This window comes from Rhinolophus sinicus, linkage group LG03 (assembly GCF_036562045.2).
Source record: "Rhinolophus sinicus isolate RSC01 linkage group LG03, ASM3656204v1, whole genome shotgun sequence".
In the NCBI taxonomy this organism is placed as follows: Eukaryota; Metazoa; Chordata; class Mammalia; order Chiroptera; family Rhinolophidae; genus Rhinolophus; species Rhinolophus sinicus.
The window spans coordinates 176,852,331-176,876,057 of NC_133753.1; the positions used below are offsets into that span (position 1 = coordinate 176,852,331).

The window sequence follows — 23,727 nt, forward strand, 5'->3', positions numbered from 1 at the left end:
CAAAAAAAATTCTTCTCCCTTGATGTAAAAAACAAAATAAAAAATTTCTGAAAACCGTGAAGGAAAAAAACCCAAAGCAGAATATCCCTTGTTTAACAGTATAAATTCTAAACCATCTGCTACCTCGATCTGTCATGCATTACAGCTGTCACCATGCCTAAGGAAGAAGTGCCATATATATTAATTTGCTTCCACCTCCGTAATTCAAATCAGTAGAAAACGAAAAGATGTATCTTGTTGAAAAATCTCAAATTAAATCAACATAATTATACCTTGGAAATACTATCCTTATAATACAACCATATACAAGTATGTTCCATTGGTTTCTGCCTGTCATTGTCCTTGAGGGAATAAAATACAGTAATCAACAATAGTTAGAAATCATTTTAAAATTAGAACTGAAATCATGGTATCATGTAGAAAAAAATCTATAATGATTTTAAAATGATCTGGAATCTTTGATAGATGATGAAGCATAACAAAATAAAAGATACAAAAAGCAGTGAATCATATAAAAATACTTAAAGTGAAATTCACAAAATAAAACAGAAAGGGGCATTTCTATGTGTTAAAATAATTTAATTCTCCCCATACATTTTTGTCCATGAGACAACAGAAATCAAGAATGCATACCTTACAATATTTACCTGTTTTGAGATATTCAAGTCAATTCAGATGGCAAAAGTAGAATTCAGTCACTAATGAAATGTTTAAAAATATATATTAAATGAAAAAAATGTTTTTACAAGATAAAAAATAATCTTCCACAATGCAATAAATTGCATATCACTGAAATTTTAACTCTTTAGATGATATCAGTTCAGTTTTTGGTTTCAAAATCTAGAGACAATCACAAAGAAGAAGCATTGGCAGAATGTCTATCTGTTTTTACGTTTCTCTTTCTTGCCCCGACTGCTTGTTACACTGTTTAAAGAAGACGATGAAGGTGCTCTTGCATGACCTGTGGTCTTTAGATGGTCAAAAAGTTTATTCCGGGATGGAAATTCACTATGGCAGGTTGTACAGCTGATAAGAACATCATTCTGAGAAGAGGAAAAAAAATCACAAATAAAAGCCAAGTGTTAATATCTGAGAGCAGTTTTTTATGTTTTCATGTCAAGATCAAATATCAAACAATTGCCAAAGAAAGATCTAACAAAATGGACAGCTACTGAGACGGACTCAACAGAGGCAGGTGTTCCTGGAACCTAAGTCCCAATAACCAACACCATCGACTTTAAGAGACCTGAGACATTCAACAGCATGTACCACGTGGACTACACCAAGGCTTTAGATTTCAAAGTAACAGAAAACAGAATAGTAACTGTTCTGGTAAGGGCTGATATTTCCAATATGCTATTTTTTAAAGAAAAGAAAAATGATGTGACAACATGGATAGACCTAGAAGGTATTATGCTAAGTGTGATAAGTCAGACTGAGAAGGACAAATACCATATGATCTCACTTATATGTGGAATCTAAAGACAAAATAAATGAACAAACAAAACAAAAACAGACTCATAGATACAGAGAACAAACTAATGATTGCCAGAGGAGAGGGGAGCTGGGTGAAAAAGGTGACGAAATTAAGAAGCACAAATGGGTAGTTACAAAATAGTCATGAGGATGTAAAGTACAGCATAGAGAGTATAGTCAGTAATGTTGCAAAAACTATGTAAAGTGCCAGATGGGTACTAGACCAATTGGGGGAATCACTGCATAAATTATATAAGTGTTTAACCACTATGTTGTATATCTGAAACTAATATAGACTAATACTGAATGTCAACTGTAACTGAAAAAACTAATTAGGAAATAAATGACAGTAGCACATACATAAATTCCACATCTGTCCAGGGAAACTGTTGATGGAGCCACAACTATGCAGCAGGTGCAGAAGGGCTCACCAAACACACATTTACATCTTTAGAATGAGAATTACGAATTTAGATTATATTGTTTAAACAACAAGATCCACTGAACACATGTCAGCATGATTTTAACCTACCACTGTCTGTGGTTCGGCAGGTACTTTGACAGATTTTTTCGTATCTTTGGCTTTCTTTCCTTTGGGTTTAGGAACACTGGAAAATAAGTGAAAGAATTCAGCATAATCTAATAATAATGTACCCCTTTTAATTGTCATTTTGCTCCCAAGAAGACTCAAAAGAATGACATGCACTTTAAAGGCTAATTAATGGCCAAATTAATTAATTTTAACAGTTCAAGTGAACAGCTTTAAAGAACAACTTTAGAGATCACATTAGGTATCAAATTTGACACAAAAATTAAGGGATTTACTTAAAACAGTTGAAACATAAACTAAAACAAGGCCCCTAAAATTCTCTGAGCTTTTATACGGTGTGTTTTAGTTAAAAAAGCAAGCACTTAATACTCCATTTATTGAAGCAAACCATTTCGCACCCAAGCAGCAGTACTCAGAAATACTCTGACATTAAGTGTGGCTCCCCCAAAACACAACTTTTGAACCTGATCCAGTCTATGACAAACATTTCAACAGTTCCACAACAGAAGAAAAATAAACACACTGTAATACACGTCCATAAAATTAAATTTAACACGATGAATTTTCTTTTATTAAAAGATTATGTCCTTTCTGCTGATCCGGTGTGTACCCACCCCACCCAAGTACCCTTTAACCCAGAAAGTGCCGTCCAGTATAGTCCTGAACAATAACTCCTGAACGTTTCTCTACTCAATTTTCTATATGCATTTTAATTTTCCTTATTCATTGCATACATTTATGCTAACCAAATTCTTAGGGTAAAATCTGAGTGCAACTATACTTCCAGAACAGAATGGGTTATAATGAGTAAATTATGATAATGCTGCCATACTATTCTTCAAGAGTCTGCATTAAGTTAAATGGCCTATACAGGCACACCTCATTTTATTGTACTTGACAGATGTTGTGTTTTTTACAAATTGAAGTCAAGACCCTCCACCAGTAAAAAGGTTACGACCAGCTTTATTGCGGTGGTCTAGAACTGAACCCACAGTATCTGTGAACTGTGCCTGTACCTTTAAAAGATGCTGATTAGGAGTGTTAACATAACATTATGCAGTATTCAGACAGCTTTGAAAGCATCAAGAAAAGGACACAATGGCATATAAGGCTACAGATTAACATTTACTAATTTACATAATATCATCACAGATATGCTACAAATATATCCAAGGAAATTTAGGGTAATATTCCTGAAGAACAATTTATCATATTATGAAAGACAGCTACATCTCTGAAGCTAATATCTAAGAGTTTCATTTTTTAAAAGTACTCTAGATACACACGTTTTCTAATGAAGAACTTCCCACTAGGTGGCCAGCATCAGTGCACGGTAGGGAAGCAGCAGAGGGACCCCACAGAAAGGTACTGGAGTCAGGTCACCTGGTGCGTGTACGTGTGTGTGCGTGCGCGTGTGTGCACCTCTATCCCAGCACTGCCACTCAACAGTGAAGAAATCATTTGAATTCAAAGTCTTACTTTTAGCAATGAGAACCCTTTTTCTTCCCAAATGAACTCCCATGTCAAAATAACATGGAAAACAAATGGAAAAATGTTAGCTCTAGATAAAGGAGACAGTCAGGGTTCTGGAGCTGCATCCTTTGGTCCACCCCTCACGCCCACAAAGCAGCTCCCAAGGGACCTGTACAGGTCCCTTAGGCCCCACGGAGCTAGCTGACCTGGGTGCCTTCAAGGAGTCAGGCAGACAGGGATTAAGTGCCAGCTTTTCCACTTACCAGCTTTTGTTCTCAGGCAAGTCACTTAACCTGAGAGTCAGTTTCCTCATTTGTAAAACCAGAACAAACATCTAGCATCAGAGTGGTGTGTAACTTCCCCCTCCAGCTTTCAGCTCTCCCAAGCTCCTTTACCGGTTGGTACAGCCACAGCCCTATGCTAGGCCCCAGAACTTGCTTCTCTCATTTATGCCACCTAAAGCCGGGGCCCCTAAGTACATTCCCCGCCCCTTCACTGCTGCCCCAGTGTTAAGCATTTCCTACTTGACTGTCATTTGAACTGTTTTACTTGGTCCTATGACAACAACACGAGGCTACTTACTCTTCAGATCTTTCCTCTTATTCTGCTATAGAGGAAGAGAGGAGGAGGGGGACGAAAATGGCCCACAAGGAGAGGAAGAAGAATACTACCTCCCGTGACTGAGACCTTCCCCTCACCAACCATGACGGGCTGGGGCGGCACCAGGATTCCAGGCTTCCTTTGAGCCAGAAAGCCCCAAGCTCTGGGTATTATCCGCATGTGGTCAGTGGGGCTGAACACAGAATGACTGTCACAAGCATGGAGATTCGGTTAGTCACGCTCCCAGCGAGTGGGACATAGCCTCATCGGTGCTCACGAGTGCCACGGATTTACTGATCCAGGACAAAGCAAGAACCTTGGTAGGATAAGGGAAACAAAAACTGGATCAAAGTAGCTTCTTTCTGATTCTGGCCATGTTGTTGAAATGTCATGAGCACATCGCTCTAGCATTCTCTTTCCAACACGCTTCATCTGTGTATACACATGTACCTACGTCTGGGTTTACAAACAAGTCACAGATACATCTAATTTACCCCATCAATCATGGAAAAGGAGAGTCTATTTGACATATGAAAAATATCCTGACAACCAATATTAAGTAAGTAGAAACACGCACCTCTGACTTACCTTTTAGCTTCACTTTTTGCATCATCACACAGTTCGACAGTCTCTGTGACACTGACATTTTCTTGGGGACTAGCTTCCATTTCTTTGGCACTGTCATGATTTAAGCTGGTATCTTCTGGTTGAAACTTTACTCCTTCTCCAGTTCCATTTTCATTGAAATTATCATCATAATTCTAGGTTATAAACATGTATGCATTACAAAAGAAATACTATAATAATACTGGCTACTTATTGCCAAATAAACATTGATAACATCCTGTGCACTCCGGTTGGAGTATGTCTTCACGAAATTAAGAAAAAGGGTAGACAATAATTTAAGAACATGAATGCTCATTACAGAAATACTAAATTTGTGAAAAATTGGAAACAGTCCAGATAGTCAATAAGTTGAATATATGAAGGAAAATTATGAAGCTCTTAAAAATCATGTTTCCAAAAGATAGTGATCCAATTATGTGGAAAATACAACATATTAGCAAAAGTTGAAGAGAAAAGATTATACGTAACATCTGATCACTATTTAATTCAACATTAAGTATTATCTATAGGCAGAATTAGGGATATTTATACTATTCTATATTTTCCAAATAATCTGCAATGAGCAACTATTCCTTTTATAGTCAGGAAAAAAATAAGAAAAACAACACATAGGCATTATAAAAGGAAGATGCATGGCAAATTATCTTCATTAAGTGTGAATATTTTGTTGCTTTGGGTAGCATATTGCCACACTTGTTTCCTCCCTTACTCTGTTCTGCACACACTTTTCCCCTCTGACCTAGGAAAGTAAGGTGCAGGCATGACACTTCGCCATGTTTCTCCTAAGAACAAAAACTTTCTCCTACATATCCACAATATCCTCTTCATACACAAGAATGTAACACTGATATTATCTGTTACACAATCCATATTCATATTCCAATAATGTCATTTTTTTATAACCCGAGTGGATATAATCAAGGATCGTATGTTGCATTTGGTTGTTATATCTTTCTAATCTCTTTTATTCCTTCATTTTATTTTCTTTCATGATATTGAAAATTTGATGACTGTTCTGTAGAATTACCCATAGTTTGGCTTTGTCTGACTCTGTCCTCATGATTAGATTCAGGCAAAACATTTCTAGTAAGAACAGTATAAGGATAATGCTGTGTTCTTCTCTGTATGTTACATCAGAAGGCAAAATGTCACTTTGTTCCATTTTTCAGCCATTAAAGTCTGGTCATTTGGCTAAGGTGGTATTGCCAGACATTTCCTAAGTACCTTTTTCCTTTCTTAGTAAGTTGTGCAGTGCTACTTTGAGATTGTGTGACCACCCTGTTCCCTAACACCTATTCACCCAATGGATCTGGTACTCACTAGTGATTCTTGTGAACCATTTATTATATTGGTGGACGCATAACAGTGATTTTTCTGCTTCTATTAGTCCTGCCATTTGCATTTGTACTAACTCATGTTCTTCTGTAACGAAGTCTTCCTGTTTGCCTCCTTTCTCCAACTCTCTTTTGAGGCTCAGTGTATCAGTGTGTCAATATAGATACATGATTTTTTTTTTTTTTTTAACAAAATCAATGTGTAAAAATATATCACAAAATCAATGTGTAAAAATAACATCATCAGTCTTTTTGATGACTCCCATTTTCCCAAATTTGTCAGGGCTTTAAGCTGAGTGCTGGGTAGTTCTGATGTATCCCCACTGATATCTGCATACTTTCTTAGTCTGTAGTACAGATGACCCTTGTACTTTCCCTGCCCCAGCCCTGCAACCAGCCATTTCTCCAAGGACCAAACCCTGACTCCTTCAACTGGGGAAAGCCACTTAGAAACCAAGATGTGTGAACTAGGTATGCTCATTGCTACTGGGTGTCACTGCTTCTAGGCAGTCACAGTGTACACAGCTAATACACTTATTTTAAATCAAGAGCTCACACTGGTATCTCCAATTCCAATCCAGCGTAACAGTGTTCTTTTTCTCTTTCCCTCAATCTGTATCTGTGTTTCCCTTCTTCCACAAGAGAATCTGGTTCCCAACATTAGTATATTTATAATCATCCCTCAGTATCCACGAGGGAATGGTGCCAGGACTCCCCCAAGGATACCAAAAATCCACAGATGCTCAAGTTCCTTATATAAAATAGCAGAGCATTTGCATATAACCCACGTACATCTTCCCATATACTTTACATCATCTTTAGATCACTTATAATAGCGAATACAATGTAAGCGCCATGTAAATAGTTGTTATACTGTATTGTTTAAGGATCAACATTCTGGATCTTTTTTTTTAATATTTTCGATTCTGCAATTGGTTTAATCTGCAGATACAGAACCTGTAGACACAGAGGGGCTGACTATACTCATTTGTTGTATCCTATAATATGCATAAAATGGTTTCTGGAATACCACACCAATACTACCAAAAAATCTAAGTAAAGTCCAAGATTTGGTTTTTTGCAGTTAATTTTGTCTTTAGAACCTCCGATGGATGGTGTTCAGAGTGCTGTGTTTAAGTTTTTTGGATTAATTCTTGTCAGCCAGGGTCATTTGTTTACATTCAATGTCAGTTTTGGGGGTTTTCTTTTACAATCCTTGTTGGCTTTGTCCATATGGACAATTTGTTTTTGTCCATACGGAAAACGCTCCCTAGCTGAAGTTGCACGAATTCTCAGTATTTGCTGCTCCTGCTCTACCCGCACTTGTCTCCATACCACCTTCCCTTTCAAAAAGGACTTAGGAAGTATCAGGAACAGTGCTACATAAAACTAGGTCTAAATGGGGGCTTTCTCCCTGATAATCACCAGAAATCATAAATGAGAGGTATTATCAAGGAATACGGCTTTAGAGGGGAAAGTGGGGTGGTAAACTGAAGCATCTTCATTGGGAAGAATACAAATACACGTTTATTATTGCAATCTTTAGATCTAGCCTTCATGACTTGAGATGAGGTGAGCGTGGGTTAGGTATCAATAAATTCCTCTCCATTGTATTTCGTCTTTATTCTAATGGTTCTGGCACACACAAAGAAGAAAGTGTTTTAAACTAAGGACTGCAGAGTCTTTAGATGAAAGTTTTGTCAAAAACTTTGTAAAAGTGATATGAGTCACTTTAATAAAAGGAACATAAACTTGCTACATGGTTTAATAACTGAAGCAAAAAGTTCCACATCACAATTTTAACAGTGATTAACTCATGTATCATTGTGTCATGTATCATTTTTGGAATATGAAACAGATAAAAATTACAAATGTACAACCATAAGCCAAAATTTAAAGTTTTATGAAAAATTATTTTCATAATTACCTAGGTTTTCTTGAAAACATTTTCAGTTATTAAAAAGAACTGTATTTAACATTTAATACTTAATACAAGCTAATATAATTAGATTATATTAAAATGACACAGAAATCAATTCCATTCCCTTCAGGACCATCAAATATCCTTAGTAAATAGGACAAGTTCATTTTGGTTACATAAGTTCCAATACACCCACGAGACTGTATTACACGTCTGTATCAACACAATACCCTTCTATGTAAAAATACAGTTGTCCTTCCGCACCTGCAGGTTTTGCATCCTTGGATTAACCAACTGAAAACAGTATTTTCGATCCGCAGTTGGGAACCCGCAGATGCAGAAAGACCATTGTATGCCCTGTTCTACACCATGTAGGATAAGGGACTTGAGCATCTGTGGATTTTGGTTTCTGCAGAGGTCCTGGAACCGATTCTCTGCAGATACTGAGGGATGACTATAATTCTTGAGATAGAGATTAAATTTGGAGCCTGGGTGTGAAATACTTAAACTACTTAAATTTCTGAGTAATATAAGAACATTTTTTTCAATATGCACAATCATTGCAAGTTTCTAACCGAATGTTTCTTTTGCAAAATTTCATTTATGTTATTGGCAGAATAAACTTGGATAGACATTGACCAGTCCCTAGATTTTCAAGTTTCCGATTTTAATTGTTGTCTTGATTTAAAAACCCTGCCACTATATGTATCCAGAAACATATTTTTTTTTAATATGGTCATTCAGTGAATTAATATTAGTGGAACTCCACAGGCAAAATTCTTAAATACACTGACAACGGTAATTAAATAAATTAGCTACATACATGTAGGGGATGAGCTGAAACAAGAAAATATTTTCAGCTCCTTTTAACCTGTTACACAATCAACATAAAATTATAAAGCGAAAGTCCCTCTCCTTAATACAAATTATACTGAATAAACAAGAGCACTAAAACTCCGTAGATTTTTAATGTTAACAAAACTTTTTAACATACCTGTGTGGGTTTCTGTTTCTTTTTCTTCTGTTTTTTAGAAAGCCTAAGAACACAGATAAATCAAAATGTCAAATATTTGATTTTGTGAAGACTTACTAAGTGAAAAAAGAAAATATTGAAATACTAGATACAGAGAAAAGTAAAATTTTAAATTACCTAATATCATAAAACATTAAAAGGAAAAGAAAATATTCACATTATCATCTTAGAAAATTATAACAATGGCTCAATTGATAGTAATCAGCATTATCAACTACTTAGGTACAAAACTGCTTTTAAAATAGTCATAAAATAGTCTGTAAAAATTATATTTAACATTATGTCTTTACCCACATCAATACTATAAAGTTCCTTTATTTAGAAGAAGTGCAGAAAATATTCGCCAATAGAATAACTTCTTTGAGATTAAAAAGCACTTCAATGCAATCTCTAAATGGGATAAACATGTCCAGTGACATTTTCAGAAGTACTTTTGTTTTGGTGCATCCTCCACGTCTTCCTCAGAATTGGCATTTAATAAATTTTCACCAGTCTGGGGTCCTGAAAAATGTTCTTCCTCCTCCTCCAACTGTTGTTTTAACAGGGCAACCATTTCCCGATGCTTCTTGGATTTTTCATGATTCTTCATACTGAAAGAACAACCTGATGTAAGTAATTGCAACAGGATTACGTCGTATGTGCCCAAATGTGTTGCTGGGTAAGTGCAACCAATTTAAATTTCACTTTTTTTCTGATTAAGCAAAGTGTTAGTGATACTATAAAAAGAAACATAACTCTGTCAGGATTTCGTCGGCATTAAACACACCAGAAGCCCATGACTCCGTTCTTTTATCCTGTAACCCAGCATACTCCCCTTCCTCCATCCTTTTGTCTACATACTTTCTCCTTGTTTATTATTTTTTTTGGTAAAATTCTCTATTAATTTGTATCTTCCAATTTTTTAAATTCAAGCCTTCTCCACTGTTTCCTCTTACTCATTAATTATTTGCTAAGTGCTCAGATAGTCCAAGTTTGCTATGGGCTTCGAGGGATCACTAGAAACTTAAAAAACAATTCTAACTTTAAAAGGAAGACACTATGGATTTGAGAAGTGGTGATATGAGGCTTTGAAGTATAAGAACAGTTTACCTTCTTTTGATTGTTTTCAGCAGCTTTCTTTCACTTTCTCAAGAGGGGTCTCCCTTCTCACCCCACCACCCTAAATGTGAGTTCAGACACACACATTTGCCCCTCTGCCCCTCGGAACAAAGCCTAGTTCAGGGCCCCACGGACAAGTACGCAATACCTCAAAAAAGAGTTGACGACACTTAAGCTACACGAGTTAGATTAACTAGAAAATAGGAAACTTGTGTCAATATTAACTTTATCTCATTTGGTCCAATTTTGGTTTTCTAATCTGGGATGTTACTCTTTCCCACTAAAATTTTCCTTCAGATCAAGGTTCCTTGGAGAAACTAGAACATCTCGTGCCAGAAACTAAGTGCTCAAAAATATGATTGGGACACATGAAAAGGACATAGGAGCCAGGTGGAAGGAACTCTCTCACTAACTACATCTAGAAAAATTTGAGCATGAAAAGGGCAGTAATGAATTATAAGGCAATTAAAATAATTCATAAATTCAGACAGAGAAATGGGGGAAAGGGAGGGCTCTTGTTTACAGCAGAAGGCCAAATGATGACTAATGTGTAAGCACTGGCACCAAAGAAACTTAATTTTGGGACCATCACAGTGCAGACTGGTACAAGCTGAAATCATCAACAGAGGCTAAATTTTGATGAGGAGCAAGATATCTGCACAGTTTTAAAGCGTTTACCCACAGGTTAAACACGCTCTAAGAAAATAAACACATGTTGCCAGAGAAAACAACACTGACTTTATAGTGAGAAAACTGGACATCTTGAGAGGGTGATCAAAATGATCAGCACCAATGAGGGGCAGACAGACATTATGGGCCCCAAGATATGAAACCCTGAGAGCAACCCGTGTTTATGGAGCATTCCAGCTGGACACACATAAGTTGAATCTAACCATGAGGATACACACCCAAAAGGAGAGAAATATTTTTAAAATATTTAAGAAATACTTCAAAGGGCCAGTATTCTGGACTATCAATGACACAAACAAGAGAACTGATCCAGATGAAAATAAACTAAATAAATGCAACACATGATCCTAGACCAGAGCCTTTGTCAAAGCGGGAAAGATGCCATACAGGACATTAATAAAGAATCACCTGATAAAAGCAGAATGTGTGCAGGGAGGGAGACAGAAGTACCATATCAGAGTCGTAAATTTCCTGACGCTGACAGCTGTACTGTGATTATGTAAGACAATGTCCTTATTCGTAAGAAATATATACTCAAGTACTTAGACGTGAAGGAGTATTATGTATGTTACCTAGTCTCAAATTACTCAGGAAAAAGCTGTATATGTGTAGTGAGAGAGAACAAGCACAGGCAACTGAGGCAAAGTGTGAGCAACACATGACTCAGGTGCTCTGTATTCTATTCCTGCAATTTGTTAAGTTTGACATTATTTCCCAATAAAAAATAATTTTTAAAAATCTCCTTCATTGTTGCTTTGGTTTTCTTGCTTTTTCTAACTTCTCTGCCTCTCCCCACTTTCCTTGGGGATTATCCAGTAAGACTATTTGGGACTCACTCACCCTCATTTTCATCCTCTGGTTTCCTTTCCTCTTTACTGCACATCTTTTGCTTCTTTCCCTTACCGATAATCACATTTTCTCATTTCCTTTACTCCCTTTATAACAGTGTCCTTTTTAACACTTCTCTCTTTGCCATTGTTCTCACAAGATAAAGTCCTTCCACTTCAACAAATATACTACCCTGTGTTGGCAGCAATGACCTGTACAGGAGCTTGAGGCTGGAAGTGAGTCTGCCACCAACAACAGAGAGACCATTACCTTGGGTCTAGGCTCCTTACTATGCCTTCTTTGCGAAAACAAGTAACATCTCTTCCTGGAGACAGCGTACATGTTTGAAACGCAGCAATGCCACAGGAATACTGGCACAACTGAGAGTCAGCACAATAGTTTAACTGCTGGTCCACATCCTTCTTCTTCCCCAGGTCAGAAACCCCCCAGGGGTGACATGTGAGGCCTAGCGATCAGCTGCTACAAGCACTTTCTTTCTAGGACTTTCAAAGCATTACATTTCACCTCAAAAGAAAGGGTGAGTGCAAAGGTATTAAACTTACGCCTTTTCCGTCTTGAACGACTTGTCACACGCTGGGCAATACAGGCCATCATAAAGCTCTGCATCCTCGGCTTCGTCACTATCTTTACCTACAAGAAGGAAACCTACAGTAAGAAGCCTGTTTGATTAGAACACAAACCCAAAACATGTTAACAAACTCCATCTCTTTAGTAAGGATCTAAAGTTGCACACAAATTAGAAATAAATATTTCTTTACCAAAAAAAAACAAAAACAAACAATGTTATCAGGATTTGAGTTGACCTTTTAAAAGAAGCACTAAATTATAAGGGATAAATAAATCAAATATATCACTTTACTTTTCAAGTTTTTTTCATAAAGCTACTTAGAAGAAAACAAAAAATTCTCAAAATCTTGGGTGTGAGCTAAGTTCAGAAAATCAAACGTCACTTTGATGATAGTTCTACCACAAAGCACTTTTTTCAACAAAATTTTTTTAATTTACCTCTTGAGCAAGACTTAGTAAAAACATATTTTTAACTGTAATCTACTCTTAAATGCTTAAACAAACTTAACCTGTGACATTCTATAATTATTAGACAGCTCAGAACATATTACATGTAAAGTTTAGCATTATCTTTACAAACTTTTTTATAAGGTTGAAGCTTTATTACAATGGCATAATTACTATCAATACAGTCTAAAAATCTAAACTTTAAAAAGCTCAATTGAAAGTCTTTGCACAATACCATATTCTATTTTTAAAAAAAATAAAAAAGTAAACTGCCACCATTGATTTATTATGGGACCAATAAAGACCCCAAAGTATCTCTTCTATATTCTACAGTATGGTTCTTTATATTAAGTGGTTCTTTATAATAAGTGATGTTAATATGATTCTGAAGGACATTCTCATTGAAATCATAAATGATCAAAATAATCCAATGCTTAGTACATGGTATTATTTTCCAATTATGTGTATACTTTCAATATATCATATACATGAAATAAACTTTAAAAGGTCAAGTAGTTAATACGAAATAAATTTTGATTAATCAAAGTTAATAAAAATGCTGGATTTGAAGTCAAAATATGTATCTAAAAATGGTCCTATGTTTTCAAGCATATGCCACAGTTTCTCAGTCTTAGTTTCTTCATCAGTAAAATACAGCTAATTCTATGAGTAAAATGTACATTTAAGGGCTCTTGTCAGAGGATCAAATGAAATCTTGTATGTGAAGGCACTTTATAAATTGTAGAACACTACATAATTACACCACATCACATTTATAGAATACAATTTTCAAAGCACTTTCACACATACTACTTCTAATTCATTAATAAAACATTTCATTTCCTAATTATTTTGAATAAATAGATGCCTATAATTTTATCATTTAGGCTATTAGTCTGAAAAAGCACATTTGTAAATAATTCAGCACACCAAGAGCCCTTCCACAAAGTCAGAAATGAGAGGAAGAATTGATACACACCACAGAGGCTCCTGTGCAATATCAGCTTTTCTGGAAAGAGCTGCTATTAAAATTTGACCTACTGCTTAATTGCATTTTTTTAAAATAACCTGTCAGTCACACCTGTCAATATGCCCACTTGTCAATATACAGAGGGTACAAAAAAGTGTATACACATTTTAAGAAAGGAAAAAACTGTATTAAAATTACGGCGATGGTAATCACTTTGAGTACCTCTTGTATTTGCAGAAGTCAAACGTGACTTGTATTCATCTTTTGCTTTTAGTATATTATTACAATTTTAATACAGTTTTCCTTTCTTAAAATGTGTACATATTTTTTTGGCACCCTCTGTATTTATACAGCCGGAAGCACAAGCTGTTTAAAACAGTCAGGAAAGAGTTTGTTAATCAAATTACCAGAATTAGATGACTTCAATAGACTACCTTTCCTTGGCCCATACAATATTGTCTTTCATTTTCAATATTGACCACATTTAAAAGTTGGGAGACGTCACATAAAAATCACTTAAAAAACAAACGTGAAAACTCTAGAACTCGGGTGTTCTCCAGATTTTCACGCACTCTCCCATTCCCTGTTGTCTTACCCCCGAGCTCCCTTACTGGCACCTGGAAGCATCCTGTGTGTACAAGCCCTATGCATGAAAACATTTTCTAAAGATTCTTAATGGTTGAAAGAAGTTACCATCCTGTCCGTCTTTGAGCTCGTGTTCCTCCATTTCATCTTCATCTGACCCGTCTCCAAATTCCTTTTCATACTGTGCCTCCATCTCCCTGAGCTCCTTCTCCAAATTGGCCAGCGTCATCCAGCTCTGCTCTTTGTACTGCTCCGCTAATCTGTAAACAAATACAGTCTCCGCATTGGTTTTACTTACTCTTTATGCTTAAAACCTACCCCCTAGGAAGAAAAGCTTCTTCCTCCCAAGTTGTCAGTGTTTACAAATTTAAAACCTGTGCTGAGTTAAAATGGGCAAAGTCACTTAAATCTGTTATGTGGCTGATTTTAATTGCTCTACTAGATAACAGGTTTTCAAACAGGTAACTCTTGGTGACTTATTAGAAGTCTTCAGGTGGTTCTGAGTCTTAAGTGTCAAGTAAAATGCTAATTTTCAAAAGATGAGGGGTGGGGCAGGTAGAAGTTTTAAGAAGTAATTTTTTAAAGAATGCTATAATGCTCTGGACACAACGTTTTTACAGTAACTCAAAACAACAAAACTCTAAAGGCACTAAAATGAACTACGTATCTGAGAGTATACTGACAAAGAGGTAGTACTGCATCGTGGTTAAAAGAAGGGCACTGGACTGCCTTCTCAGCTCCAATTCCCACCTCTCTGACTTACTAGCCATGTGATCGTGGGCCTGTTTGCTTCGTTTTCTCAAAAGAACGAGGATAAAAACCAGAACTCACTTCATAGAAAATTGTGAGAAAAGCATTAGAGCAGAGCCTTGTACAGACTAAGAACTCAGTTAACGTTCGTTGGTATCAAGTTTTACAAGAGTTGGTAAACGATCTCAAATATAAAGGGCCTTGAAAGGAAAACATCCAACTCAAAAAACAGATTTTCCACAGTAGATGAAAACCCACTGGCCAATGTCAGGATTAAAAAAAAAAGCATGAAGCCAGGATGATGACTTAACCCAGCACAAAAGCACATGGTAGGGATTTACTGATGCTTCCTTTGACTCCACACCTGTATTTAGAAAAGGATCCGGCCCTGCCGTACGTACTGTGCCTGCTTTAGCTTCTGTTGCCGCCTCCTCTCTTCAGCTTTCCTTGCCTTTTCTGCATTCTGTTCTTCCACCAGTTTCCGATGAGCCTGCACTCTTTTATCTCTCTTACGAATGAAAGCCACCAGCTGACGGACAAGCTCATTCTTCTCTTTCCTTGCTTTGTCTCGAATCTTTTTGTTTTCTTTTTCCATAGCTCGTTTCTCCCAGCGGTTAGAAGCTTGTCGAGTATCATATTCCTCTTTCCAAGCAAAGTTCTTTTGAGTGCAAAAACTCTGCCAATAAGCGTAGAAAGGGTGGACTACCTAGAGACAAAGAAAATAGGTAAAATGCTAGTTTTTTCATTTAGATTTTTTTTTAGTAAGGTGACAAACATTAATGATGCAAACATTTTTCTTCATATATGTAACATTACAATGAACCAAAGGAGAAGAAGCTAGTCCTTCTAAGCCTTTAACAGAATAAATCACTCTTCAGTATGAATTTAATGAAGACATTAACGGGATGGGACCATGGTCAATAAGGAGGGAAAAGTAAAAAAGGGGAGGCTACCAGGAAGTACAGGGCTGAGAACTAGAGTTCATTTTTTTTTTTTTTAAATACTGAAATGGGGAAAAGACACACTGACAAATGCTAATCAGAAAACGGCAACGCATTTCTCTCTTACCGTATCATAGTCACTCTGGGAGTCTCCAAAAGTTGGAAAACCCTCAGCATCCTCTTCTAGTACAGATTCTAGCTCTTCCTTCGCAATCATTTCAAAAACATTACGATACACCGTATAAAAGCCCTAAAAAAAGAGTTCATAGAACACAAATTCTTAATACTTTTGTAGTCTCATCATAGAATAAGATTTTAAAATGTGACATAAAAAACTTTACTGTTAAAGAACTACAGTCCCAAGCTCTTGTTATCACAAGCACATTTAAGCTTCAAATGGGGGTATTTATATGCCAACAGTTTAACATGAAGGCAGTGTTTTCTCAGTTTTCAAAATGAACATTGTTTCAATTTCTATTATAAATTCTCTTTGTATTTGAGTCTTAAGTGATTGACAAGAAATTATGAGTTAGCTCATTTCTTACCTTTTCATCATCTCCATAACCAGAGTAACAGGTAACAGTGAAATAGTGAAGCAAATCTAAGCTGTCATCTTGATATTCGCCATCAAGCCCGCCTTTGAGCAGAGCCTCTCTATGATTATCATACCTGAGCAAACAAACAAAAGTTGGCATCAATGAAGGCTGAATACGTAAGAATTCAAAAGGACTCCTTCCTCTAAACAGCCAAAATGTTGTTATTGTACATTTTAATGTTCCAACCCAAAACCAAAACATTTTAAGGAAAAAAACAACATGAAAAGACTTGATTTTTCACAAAATTGCTGATTAAAACTATGACTGCAACTTCTAGTACATTTCAGGAACTATACAGTTCTAGCCCATATGAACAGGGAAATTTAATAAGCCAAGGAATTTCCATGACTCTCCCAAAAAGGTGGCTACATTTTCACAGGAAAGAAACGCTACTAAATAGACAGTAGTGGTCCACAGACTAATTATACATTAGGGGTTGGGCATCCACCAGCATGTACCAGAATAAGACTCTTGCTATGTTTATGTAAACAATCTAGGAGCTTCTTCCACATGCAATTACCCCTCATAATAACTCTGTAAAGTTAGTTATTATCCCCATTTGTTGTAACAGGAAATTAAAGCTCAGTGGTTTTAAATAACTTGTCTGTAATCATTAAGCCAGTAAGCAGCAAAGCTAGAATTCACAACCAGGTCTCCCTGCCCTGGAAGGACTGCGCTCTCCTCCAATGCACAGTATTGCCTCCAGATAACGGAGAGTTGACAGGCAGGAGCTTTCAATAGAACGACAAGGGAATCCTTGGAGCAGAAAAACAACCTGATCTAGAGAAGAGGCTAGAGCGAAAGGAAATCAGGAATGAGTCTCACAGTTCCCAGAGGAAGGTAAAACCATCTAAGGTCAGCTCTCCAATGTCCTTGGAAGGAGAAAAATTTAGGATTCTCTCTCTGATTTTCATATAAAAGACAATTTTAGAAGAATTTTCTTCACAGCCTTTCTCTCCGGACAGCCGGCTGTGCTATACGCTATTTAACACACAGAAGACTTGCGTGGGAGCACCGAGCAGCCACGCTCTTTGGAGGAGCAGGATCTTGCAGCTTTGTCAGGGCTTAAAACCTATTCCTTTGGAGCAAAAAGTTCACCAAAAATCTAAAAACTCACAACTTCCAACACAGGAATTTTTGACTGGAAAAGGTTCATCACTAATAAAAGTTATTTGTCATAGATATAGAAGCTTAACTCAATTTCTTCATATAAAGTGATTCTTGGGAAAATACTAGAATTCTTGTATTAAAATACTATTATCTGTTTAAGGACAAACAACATTCTTCCTTGTCTGATATTAGTAAACTTGTCATACACAAAAGAGACCCCAATTAATAAGTATCAAAATTAAAACTAATATTGCCAGTTTGTTTCACTATCTATAAAATCAAGTGTTGGAGAAATCATCTCTAAGGTTCCTTCCTACCCAAATACTGCTTTTTAAATAATGAGTAGGTGTCCAAAGCCTCAGAACATACCAAAAATCCCTTAATTAGTTTTAAAAAAACCCTCTAATGACAATTCTTCCCAACAAAATACATGGGGATAGGAAGGCTAGCGTGACGCTCACCATGCTCTTTCCTGAGGGTCACTCAACACATCATATGCTGCTTGGATTAATTTAAATTGTTCAGCTGCTTCTGCGGCATTATCCAGATTTTTATCTGTCAAAATATAAAGGCACAGAAATTTAGTCATTAAAATCTAAAAAGGATCTCTCCCATCACAAATGCCATAAACAGAGGAGTGTTCAAAACAAAGAAAAACAACTAGAGAAAAGCAAAGAGTTACTGGATGTCAGCTGATTATCAGAATCTACTATATCTACTTGAGTAGATTTCATGCTTTTCCCTAAATCTTGATACATCATTGAGCACTCAACCTAGATATCCACAAATGAAAAACCCTGAGTAGCATACAATTTATCTTTAGAAGGAATAACATATAGAGAGAAACCAGTTATAGAAAAAGTGTTACTATTTAGTGTTAGATTGTTTATTGTTCACATTGTCAAGTTTTTCTTTCTTATCAACATATACCAAAATAAATCACATAAAGTTTAAAAAAGATATACTAATTATTCTTCCCTTAGCTGCGCTCCCTTAACCTTGGAATTCAGAAGCATCGCTGCCTCAGGGTGGTGGCCAGTGTCCAAGATGGCCCCCAGGGATCACCACGGCCTGGCGTTCGCAGTCCTGTGCAGTCCCCTCCCAAGTCACCAGGGTTGGTCTACATGGCCCACAGCAGGCAGCAGAAGTGATGATGGCACGGTATGTCACTTCTGAGATTAGTTTACAAAAGACTGCAGTTTCTATCTTGGGCCCTGGCGCTCTCTCGGATCACTCTGGGAATAGCTAGCGGCCACAGCGTGAAGACACTCAGGTGGCCTATGGAGAAGCCCACATGGTGAAGACTGGACGCCTCTTGCCCACAGCCTGCAAGGGTCTGAGGCCCGCCAATAGGGTGTGAGGGAGCTTGAAAGTAAGTTTTCCCAGACAGTGAAGATACAACCAAAAAAAAAAAAAAAAAGAAAGAAAGCAGAGTTTGATTGAAAGCAAAATGGCAGAAAAAGCCAGCAAATAAATCTTCCCACATAAAACAAAAAAGGTGACTGTTCTGGGGTGGTAGGTGGGTGGTTCTTCTTCACCTTGTAATCAGTACTGTACTTTTTGTCCTGCTTCTTCCCACTCCTTTCTTTCCTCCCCCAAAGAAGTTGAAGAAAGCTAAAGCTTCTAAACACATAAAACCCATGAATGTACCACCTGAAAATAAGATCTAATCTCTTACTAAAGCTTCTTTCTTAAGGAATTTTTCAATCTGTCATATGGCTTTTTATGTCACTTAAATATGCCTGAACTGGTTGACTATAAGGTTGAACCAAGATCTAAAAGCATGAGAGCAAGAAGTTAAAAAGCAGTAATTTAAAAAGCAGAAAGCCCACATTTATTATTTGCCAAATACAAAAAGCCACAGGTATTGCAAATCCAGTCATCAAAGTTTAAAAGGCACTCTCACATTATTCTTTGTGCTTTTCTCTTCATCCATTCATGCCCTCTTCCACTCCCTCCCAAACTTTTCTCCAGTGCCTTCTGGAAAATTCCATGAATTGTGCCTTTTAAGCCCAGCTTTGACTGAAGCCAGGCTCCCTGAGAACATCTTCCCTGCAGGGCTTCCCTCTCAAGGCTCCTTCAGCCACAGCCTTCAATGGGCAGGTCTGGTCCTGGAGCTGGCACTGGTCACTGATCCTTTATTCACCCCCAAAGACAAACTAGCATTCTTCTGAGATGTAGACCATTTGGCTACACCACCTTTCCCCTCCTCACTGTGTACTCACCTCCCAATCACTCCCACTTACTCACTGAGAATTTTGGCCCTTGCCTCGGAGTGTCCATCCCTGGGTCCTATCTCATCCTGGGTGACTTCACTGGACCCTGACCTCCTGGTCTCCTTACCTCTAGTCTTGCCTGCTCCGATCCATTCTCCCCACTATAGCCAAAGAGAGACTTAAAAAAACACAAAGCTGTCATCTCCCCTGCTTCCAAGTCTTCAATGGCTTCCCAATGCCCTTAGTTAAAATGCAATCTACCTAATCCAGTTTACCACAACCTTCAAGACCTGGCTCCTACTTACTTACCTGGCCATGTTCCCCTTTCCCCTTCCTGGACTCCGCCATGCTTTCTCTTGCCTCCCTCCACCTGTATTATCTGATTCCTGCGTTAGGTCTTGACCTAAGATGTCACTTCTTCAGGGATGCACATCTACCCCACTCACACATAAACCCAGGTCGGGTGGGTCCATGTACTCATAAGCACCTTCTATTTGCCCTCATACTGTCCTTATCTCAACGGATTAAAATTGCGTTTTCCTCTCAGTGTCACCTGGAAGAGTGCTGCGCCAGCAGGGCAGGGTCCATTCCTGTCTCCTTCATACAGTCAACTGCTCAGGGAATAGTCATTACTGAATTACTCAAAGCCTGCCTTTCACAAGGAGTGATCTCACTAGGTAGTACTGTTGACCCTACTAGAAATTACTCTTAGTTCTTAAATATAAGAAATAAATGTATCTTTTTTTTACAATGAAAAATGGGCAGCCTCTCTACTTGAGGTACATATTATTCTTGAAAGCAAAGCCCATGTGGTAACCTCAGAAACATCTAACACAGTACCTTGCACTTATAAGACATTAAACACTTGTTGAATGGCAGCTAACAAGTTAATGAGCTAGCAAAGCACATCAAAATCATGCATCTCCTGGGATAGTATTTATCCCTTAAATGGATAAGCATTTTCAAACCAAAAGATATTTAGAATGCTATGAATGATGACGACATTCAGAGAAGATAGTCACATTTAGTTGATAACAGGTTCAGTTTCAAAGTAGTCAACTGGTATGTTAGTAACATTTGCGTCTTTCTTCCTTGCATCTCCTTGATTATTGATTTGCAAATAATCACCAAAGCTGGGAATTTTTCCTTTACAGTATCTCTGATCCTGCCTTACCCCTCCCACTGACCCGAAGCCTGGCCTGGGCCCTTACCTTCCCAGGGCGGACTGTGCCTGACTTCTGTTTCCATTCCTCTTTAGTCCTCTGTTGCCTTCACAGTTCCAAGACCTCTTAATAAAGCCAGCCTCAACTCTCCATTATTGGAAAAACAAATTTCACAGTCCTTAACCTAAAATTCAAGGTCCTTTACAATCTAACTTCAAAACTACTACTCAAAAATGCTTTAATATTGTCATTACAATTATGCATTCGGTCACAAGCATTGACCCTCTTCCTTACACTTTCCCACCAGAGTCAACAAATTCCTAAGTTCCTTCTAATTCCTAACATGATTTCTCATTCCTAACACGATTTCCCTATTACTCTAAGAACATGCTACTATACTATTTTGAATTTATTAGTTTTTTTGAATGTAGCTGCTGACTTTGTGCTGTGATGAACATTTAGTACATTTACCTCTTCCCTTCAAATACGTATCAGATCTTTTTAGTTCTTCTGCTGGTAATCATTGTAACTTTAAGTAACAAACCCATACCTTTATTTCTTGTTTCATCAACTACAGACATTACCTTGACTTTGGGTCCTGTGCTTTTCCAATAGCTGTCTCATCCCATATTTTCAGACTTTCAATAAACACTGCCTTCCGTCAAACTGTTCCCTGGACCATCTTTTGCCCATCACATGCTCTTGCCCATACTGTGAAGTTCACTTTTCCCAATTCCATTTGTCTAGGACCCAGCTAAAATCCAGGCTCCTCTACCAAGGAGAAGCCTCAATGCCTCAGTGCACAGTGAAAACTCCCTCTTCTGAATTCTTGCGGCATTATTAGTTCTATTAATCCAATTACCAATTATACCCATTGTGCTATTTTATTTGCACTTGTATTTAATTTTTCGTGTGTGTAAGGCATGTTTTCCCAGCAAGACTGAGGTTCTGTCTCAGCATTTCAGCATCTACCGTGTAGTGCCTCGCGCATACTGGAGACTCTATAAACGTGCTTATTGATTAGTGCTAATATGAAAGCCTCTTATAAAGCTCAGAAAGCTGAGATTCAACTACTGTCTTAGTTTCCCAGTCTGGAAGATCAGAGTACTTCACCAAAGTCACACAAGCCTGGACTACAACCAAATAAACCATTCAAACGAAGCACACTTCTAAGTAAACATACATGGAAAGACACCCAATTAAAACTCTTATTAAAATCTGCTGAATAGCCTATGTACAGGGTCTGCTCAAACAGCCTACTAAAAGGAAAAAAAAGCATAGCTATCTAACACTGACACTAGCTCCTCTGTCTTAATTAATTTCAATAATACAGAAACCATAAATTACACTTAAGTAGCAGGAAAAGCCAGGGGAAGCTGAGCACCAGGGGACTCAAGCAAGAAACAAGCCAGAGGCAGGACTGGGTTAGGAATTCCTGACTCCTCCCTCTGGAGCAAGTGAAGTTGCTAGAATGTTGTCTTTCCCCATCAAGTGGCAATGCAGGCACCGTAAGGAGAGGCGAGGTGGCGTCTGGAAAGGGACGGGGTTCCCGGAGTTCGAGTAAAGCCTGGTGGAGGAGGAGGGCTGCGTCGCCAAGTGGGGAGGACGCTCCCCGGGACGGCCGCGCAGGGGCCACCTGGCCGCCGACCGGAGGCCGGACGGGGTCTCGGGCAGTCTCCGGGACGAGGGGAGTTACAGAGCGGGTATGTCGAGGCACAGCCAGGTTCCGGAGTTACTCCGGGGAAAGGGGTAAAAAGGGTGGCGAGGCCGGGGTCTGCGAAGGACCGCGGCGGTTGCGGAATAGTTACCCGGGTGCCATTTCAGGGCCAGCTTTCGATAGGCCTTCTTGAGTTCATCCTCGCTGGCGTCGCGCCGCACCCCCAGCGCCTCGTAGTGACACTTCATCGCCCGGCCGGGCGGGGGGCTGGGGCCGGGGCCCGGGGCGTGGCCGGGACCCGGGCCCGGGTCGAAATGGTGGCGACGGCGCTGATGGTCCTCTCCCGCGGCGGGAGCCGGGCGCCCGCACTGGGCCAGCCAGCGAGCGCGGCGGCGGCGACGGCAGCGGCGCCGGGCGGCGGAGGCGCGCGGTGGGGACAGGCGGCGCGGGCTGCGGCACGCGGAGGCGCGGAGGGGGCGGCGCCGGCGGACGCGGCTCCGCATGGGGTGGGGGCGGGCTTTAGGCCGGAAAACGCCGCGTGGGAAGGAGGCAGGGCCGCGGCGGAAGGGAGGTGGGGGCCGGGGCGGGAGGAGGCGGCGTCGCGACGGAGGGGGCGGAGGCGGGGCCACGTTGGGTGTCATTGTGAGGGACACAGTCGGCGGTCAGTGTTGGTGGCACCTGCGGGCTGAGGTAGGTGGGAGAAGATTCTGGAAAACATCTTGTGGTTCTCATAATTTCTCAGTTGAGCCCCGTTTTCGCAGGTGAGGCCACTCATGTTCCAAGTCGTTAAGTTTGCTCAACCCTCCACAGCTGGTCAACGGCAGGATTCGGTTAGAACGATCAAAAAACATCAGTTTTTAAACTCTTCAATTCTCTTCAGCAGCCACTTAATCTCTAGTATTACTCATTTTGATCAATATGCATCAGAAATAACAAACAGTAAATAAGATGACTTAAACAATTTAAGAGGGAAGCATCAACACTTTAAAATAACATTAAATTTTTTACTATGGATAAAATTGTGTGGATTCATCCACTCATCGCTTTAATCCTAACTTTGTGGACTCTAATCTT

At 38.7% G+C, this 23,727-nt stretch overlaps 1 protein-coding gene across 1 annotated transcript; it reads right to left on the minus strand.

Moving 5' to 3' along the window:
- Positions 1 to 558: 558 nt before the first annotated feature.
- On the minus strand, positions 559 to 23,112 carry DNAJC21 (DnaJ heat shock protein family (Hsp40) member C21). Its single transcript, XM_019737249.2, has 12 exons — positions 22,805 to 23,112; positions 18,079 to 18,172; positions 16,457 to 16,580; positions 16,039 to 16,161; positions 15,372 to 15,676; positions 14,329 to 14,480; positions 12,194 to 12,281; positions 9,446 to 9,604; positions 8,976 to 9,018; positions 4,688 to 4,860; positions 2,009 to 2,084; positions 559 to 1,043 (listed from the first exon to the last, which is right to left on the minus strand). The coding sequence occupies exons 1-12, from the start codon at positions 22,899 to 22,901 to the stop codon at positions 879 to 881; spliced, it is 1,599 nt and encodes a 532-aa protein (XP_019592808.2). The 5' UTR covers positions 22,902 to 23,112; the 3' UTR covers positions 559 to 878.
- Between the last annotated feature and the right edge of the window lie 615 nt (positions 23,113 to 23,727).

Bases quoted from the DNA above. Each gene is read 5' to 3' on its own strand.
- DNAJC21 (XM_019737249.2), bottom strand. From the start codon at position 22,901: ATGAAGTGTCACTACGAGGCGCTGGGGGTGCGGCGCGACGCCAGCGAG. The intron at 9,019-9,445 runs GTACTTCTGAAA...CTGTGTTCTTAG, and splicing joins GAGGATGCACCAAAACAAAA to GCTTTCTAAAAAACAGAAGA. The intron at 2,085-4,687 runs GTAAGTCAGAGG...CTTATTTTCCAG, and splicing joins GCAAAAAGTGAAGCTAAAAG to TGTTCCTAAACCCAAAGGAA.